At 60.2% G+C, this 5,567-nt stretch overlaps 2 protein-coding genes across 7 annotated transcripts in view; one reads left to right on the plus strand and one right to left on the minus strand.

The window, feature by feature from the left end:
* Positions 1 to 548, plus strand: part of LOC117669215 (acid-sensing ion channel 1C-like) — a 24,313-nt gene extending 23,765 nt beyond the window's left edge. For 3 of the 6 annotated variants that reach the window (XM_034423487.3, XM_034423485.3, XM_060693719.2), the window contains 2 exons: positions 6 to 49; positions 226 to 548. In XM_034423487.3, the coding sequence (XP_034279378.2) occupies positions 6 to 49; positions 226 to 307 (126 nt within the window). In that variant the 3' untranslated portion in view covers positions 308 to 548. The remainder of the gene's footprint in view (positions 1 to 5; positions 50 to 225) is intronic. The other 3 variants (XM_034423488.3, XM_087894402.1, XM_034423486.3) reach the window with 1 other exon arrangement.
* Positions 549 to 941: 393 nt separating this feature from the next.
* Positions 942 to 5,101, minus strand: CDK5 (cyclin dependent kinase 5). Its single transcript, XM_034423483.3, has 12 exons — positions 4,941 to 5,101; positions 4,681 to 4,769; positions 4,351 to 4,418; positions 3,899 to 3,959; positions 3,088 to 3,144; positions 2,900 to 2,995; positions 2,433 to 2,507; positions 1,897 to 1,993; positions 1,726 to 1,795; positions 1,534 to 1,594; positions 1,342 to 1,422; positions 942 to 1,224 (listed from the first exon to the last, which is right to left on the minus strand). The coding sequence occupies exons 1-12, from the start codon at positions 4,975 to 4,977 to the stop codon at positions 1,138 to 1,140; spliced, it is 879 nt and encodes a 292-aa protein (XP_034279374.1). The 5' UTR covers positions 4,978 to 5,101; the 3' UTR covers positions 942 to 1,137.
* Positions 5,102 to 5,567: the final 466 nt, after the last annotated feature.

Below are 5,567 nucleotides of genomic sequence, written 5' to 3' on the forward strand. Positions count from 1 at the left end.
GCCAGGAGTACGTGGATCTCCCCCGCGGCCAGCTGCCCCCTCCACCCAGGTAGCGGTCTGCTCCCACCCACCCATTCACGTGTCTCGGGCTCCCTCCCTCCCCATCCTCAGCTTCGGGCCGAATGCCCCGGAGGGAAAGTGGGAGGTGGGAAACGGCGGGCCGAAGCTGGGGAGAGTGGCACGACACCCACCCACCCAACGCCCCACTTTCTCCCCACCCTGCAGAGTGCCTGCCATCCGCTACGCGGCCACTCGGACAGCTTCGTGGGATACCCCACGAGTGGGCTACCTCGTCACGCCACTCTAGGCAGCTTCGAGGAGTTCGCCTGCTGAAGAGAGACCCCTGCCCCTCCCACAAGGACGGACAGACCCCTGGCCGGCTCCAGGACAGATGCCTGCGGGGGGCAGGATGCCCCACTGGGGACCTTCGCGCTCCGAGTGGAACCCGTCCAACGCTCATCCATCGGTGCCACGGGAGAGAACACGTGGCTGCGCGGCCCCACCCCAAAATCTATGTCTCTGTCATTAAAGGACCTCCTTGGGAACAACGTGGTTGTCCAACTTTTTGGAGGGTGGGAGAAATGGGAGGGTTTCCTATAGGAACAGAGGAGCGTGGGAAGCTAACCGATGTGGCAGGGGTGAAATCCAGCAGGTTCTGACAGGTTCTGTAGAACTGGTAGCGGAAATTTTGAGCAGTTTGGAGAACTGGCAAATACCACCTCTGGCTGGCCCCACAGTAGGGAGGGAATGGAGATTTTGCAGTATCCTTCCCCTGCCATGCCCACCAAGCCACGCCCACAGAATCGGTAGTAAAAAAAATTGGTTTTCACCACTGCGATGGGGGAATCCTTGCCCTCCCACCCCTTGGTGGGCATCTACAATTCAGGCCAGAGTGGGGAGAGGGCGTGAGGGAGCAGGCGAGGAAATCAGCACAGGAGGGAAAAGGAATAAAGCAGCATTTTATAGAATTCACAGCTATTCACATCAAAGAGGGAGCAAGTTCTGATCCTGGCTGGTCCCCTCCCCCAGAAGGATTTGCCCCCCCCCCCGCAGCTGCTCTGGGAAGGGTTGGGAAGGAAGGAGGGAGGGAGGAAAGGTGCCACATGCCCCGCCCCAGCCCTCCGCCGCCACAGACCATCAAGGGGGGCAGAAGTCAGTGAAATACGGATGTTGTAGGGCGTCTTCAGCCGAAATCCGGTGCACTGGGTTGCATTTCAACAGGTTCTGCGAAGCCAAAGAGGAAAGGAGAGCAGGGACCCTCGAAAGAGTCCAGCAGGAACAGAGAGACCCCCACCCTGCCACGGCCAGAAGGGGGGAGGGGCGAGGTTGCTGGGAACTCACCTGTAGCAGGTCCCGTCCCGTTGTACTCAGTTTTGGCACTACGTTGACCAGCGACGTCGTGGCAGGATACATGGGGTAGGGCTGAAAAGGACCGGGCAAGGTGAGGTGTGGGTTTTCAGGCCCAGAGGTCAGCTGGAAGCCCCCACCCCAAGACCCAAACCACCCCTTTTGTGGGGAGGGCCGCCTCCTGACCTTGTAATCGGGGAGTTTGGTCATGCCGGGCCACTGCTCCTCCGTGGGGGTCCCCAGCAGCGTGGAAGAGTCAAGGATTGGGGGGAGCATTCACCTGTCATTGGCACCCCGGGACCCCCTTCCCAACACAGCCATTCCCCCCCCTCTTCTCGACTCTTAACGTTTCTCCGCCCCACCCAGGGCCAAGGATATCGGAAGATGCGCTTCAGTTGGTCGTCGACGTCGTTGCCCGGGAAGAGGGGGCGCCCCGCGTTCGCCAGCTCTGGAGGGGAGGGGGAAGAGTCAGAGTCCCAAAACGGACCCCCTCCTCCCTCCATGCTTCCCAAATGGGACTCCCTGCCCCACCCACGACCTCGGCCTCACCAGCAAAAATGCAGCCGGCTGACCACATGTCAATGGACGTGGAGTAGAGCTTGGCGCCAAAAAGGACGTCAGGGGGGCGATACCAGAGGGTCACCACCTGTGGGGGGACACCCCGCCCCCCCAGTCGATTGGAGCGCAAGGTCAGGGAGCAGAAAACCCCGTCCCCTTTTCTCCCAAACGGGGACAGAGAATAGAGCCTCCAGAACGATTCTGCAGAGAGGCCGGGAATGGGTCTCCTCCTTTATCAGGGGGTTGGACTGGATGACCTCTAAGGTCCCTCCAACGCTTTTATTCTGTAAGGGTCTGTTTGAGCAGGGGGTTGGACTAGATGACCTCCGAGGTCCCTTCCAACCCTGTGATTCTGTTATATTCTGTTAAATGCCACCACCCCCTGCCACCCCGATCCTGGAACAAACCATTCCCCCATGGAGCTCCAGGCAGGAGCACCGTTGGGGGGGGGGTTCCTTCTTGGGGGTGCAAGGGTACCATCAGGGAATGCACCCCCCCCAATCTTCTCTGCCAAGGGCTCTGCTCACCTCCGCCGAATAACAGCGCACCGGGATGCCAAAGGCCCGCGCCAGCCCGAAGTCTGCCAGCTTCAGCTCCCCGTTCTGCCCCCAAGGAAAAACCATCAGTTAGGACAAGGGGGCGGGGGGAGCACGCCAGAACGCCCTTCCAGCTTGCAATTGGAGGAACGACCCCCTCCCCAAATGCCCAGTGATTCGGCTGAGCGGGAGAAGCCTTGGCACAAGGATGGATTTGGTCCAATCTTTGGGGGGTTCCTGCCCGGAAAATGGTCTCCCTCCCCAAATCGGGCAGAGGGAAGGGAGGGAACCCCAGGAGGAGGTGGGGGGGAAACGGGACCTCCAGATTTCGGTGCCAATTCTGCCACACACACACACACACATACCAGAGAGAGCTTCCCTGGCACCAGGCAGCTCTCCCCTGTCCCATGGAGAGGGGAAGAGCTGGCAAAGGAAGACCCCCTCCGTGTTAAACTCACCCGGTTGATGAGGAGGTTCTGCGGCTTGAGGTCCCGGTGGAGGACGTTCCGACTGTGGCAGAAGCCGAGGCCCTTCAGCAGCTGGTACATGAAGGACTGAGGGGGGAGGGGAGGCAGAATGCCTGTCAGCCGGCCTGGTGTTTTCGAGGCAGTCGGAGGTCCCACCAAGCACCCCCCTCCCGTCTTACCTTCACAATCTCCGGGTCCAAATCGCCATTGCAGCTGTCGAAATACTTCTTCAGGTCCTGCAGGGGGCACCAGGTTCAGCGAAGGTGGGGGGCAACCACCACCCCATCACATCTTATAACGGGGGGGGGGCACAATATGGCCACTTCCCCCTCCTTCCATTTCAAGGGGGGCAGAATTTAGGGGTGAAGCTGTTTGCAGCGAAACATAAGTCCTCGAGTTACGACAGTTCGCTTAGCAACCGTTCAGCGTTCCAAGGGTGTTGGCAAAAGGCAACTTTCGCCATTAGGACCGTTGGGGTGTCCCCATGATTAAAATTCATGGCCACCCAGTTCATACTGCTTAACGACGTTCGCCAGGGAGCGAGGTCACGCAATTCGATTTTGGCGACCGTCGGAGAAGCAGGAAGCCTGATTTGCTTAAAAAAACGGGTCCCTGAGGTTGATCCACCGCAGGGATTTGCTTAACAACGGTGGCAAGAAGGGGCGTAAAGGGGGGCGAAACATACTTCACACATGTCTGACTGCATGTTCTGTGCCATCAATGCCGCCAGCCCCCACAGTAAGGTACCTTCCCCCTCTCCTTCCAGGCTCTTTGGAGTGGGTCACCCTTGCGGGGAGGGGGTGGGGGTTGAGCCTGGGATGGCCGGGGTGGGTGCAGGAGAGTGGGAAGAGGGAGGGGGCATGGGGGAATGTGGGGTGCCAGCTGCAGAGTTGGGGGGGGGCAAGACCACCACAGCCAATCAGGAGATTTGCATCTGGGCAAAAGGGAGATTTGGGAGGCAGGGGTCTCCTTTTACGCCCATCACCTTACTTGGTCACAGAATTCGAAAACCAACGTCAGCTTCTTGTCGCTGTGCAAGACATCATGCAAGCTGCAAGGGGGGAGGGGGGAAAGTCTGGGCGGGGGTCTTCGCCAGCATCCCCTCCCACTGCCCTACTGAACATGGGGCCCATCAAAGCAGTGAGTCCCAGACACTTGCAGGGGCGAGGAGGCCTGGCTGGATGGTACCTCCGCCTGGCTTCCAACCAATTCTTTGAAACCCCCTCCCCTCAAAGGAACACACTTTGTTTGCCCCATGCCCAGCGGGTGGTATACAAGGTCCAAGAGGCAAGACCTCACCCACCCACCAACTCCTCTGGAAGGGGGCTAAGAGAGCAGCTCTACTCCCTTTGTCGCCCTGACATGATCCTGGTAGGATGAATCCTTGCCCTCGCCTCCCCCAAAGGGGGGATCCCCTTGAAGCCCCCTCCCCACAAACTCACCGAACAATGTTCTTATGTTTGAGTTCCTTCAGAAGGCAGATCTCCCGCAGCGCGGAGCTGGGGACGCCCTAAAATACAGCACGGGCGAGATCAGAGTGCAAAGCCCCCTCCCCTTTTAAGGACAAGACTTCACCCACCCAAGAACCTCGGGGATTCAAGGAGACGGGGTGCGGGCCCGATTCCGCGGGGGGGGGGGGAGCGGGCATCCTGCAGAGCTGTCAATGCACCAGGCTGCGGGGCCGGATGGCGTGGAGGCGACCCCCTCCCCACGCAGGGCAGGACAAGCAGCCCCCCACCCACTTCTCCCCCCAACCCCCACCCCCGCCTTGCCTCGTCGTCGTCGTCCAGCCGCACCCGCTTCAGTGCCACGATTTCGTGGGTCTCCCGGTTCTTGGCTTTGAAGACGGTCCCGTAGGTGCCTAAGAAGGGTGGCGGGAAACATCGCTCAGAGACCCCCGAAGCCCCCTCCCCTCCCTCCTCTCCTCTCCTCCTCGCTATACACGGAGCTCTCTAGGGAGGGGTCTCTTAGGGCTAAGAATCCCACCCCTCCATCCTCCCCACGACCGCCCCCCCCGTGGGTGGACGCCCACCCTCTCCGATCTTCTCCAGTTTCTCGTATTTCTGCATCGCTCGCTCCCACGCGAGGAATGCCGCGCGACCCCAGCCCAAGCCGGCCGACCCTCCCTCTTTCCCCCGGCGTAGTTCCCAAGATCGGGACTGCAACTCCCGGCACGCCTCACTCGGCGGGCGGAGCCGCCGAGGCCGCCTCCTGCGAAAAGACTACGACTACCGGCAGGCATCGCGCCCAGGCCAGGCTTCGAGCCGCGGTATTCGGGCCAGCGCGCAAAATCATAGAATCTCAGGGCTGGAAGGGATCTCGGAGGTCATCTAGTCCAACCCGCTGCTCAAACAGGAGACCTGCCCTAGACCATTTCACGCGATCCAAATTCAGACGCTTGGCAACTGATTCCTATTTACGACCGCCCTTGTCACTAATCTGGTTTTGCGACCTTCCGACCACCAAAGTCAATGGGAGCTCGAGTTAAGGCCGCTTCGCTTAAGGACCACGTTACTCCCTGAATCACCGCAAGGATTCACTTAGCAACGGGCCCCATTGGGGGGGGGGGGAAGAATGTATGATCGTAAGTCGAGGACTATCTGCCTTCGAGAGGGAGGGGCTTTCTCAGCCGCGGGAGGGGCAGGGTTTGCCCCGCCGT

Source organism: Pantherophis guttatus, chromosome 4 (genome assembly GCF_059756535.1).
Source record: "Pantherophis guttatus breed Tessera chromosome 4, ASM5975653v1, whole genome shotgun sequence".
Taxonomy (NCBI): Eukaryota; Metazoa; Chordata; class Lepidosauria; order Squamata; family Colubridae; genus Pantherophis; species Pantherophis guttatus.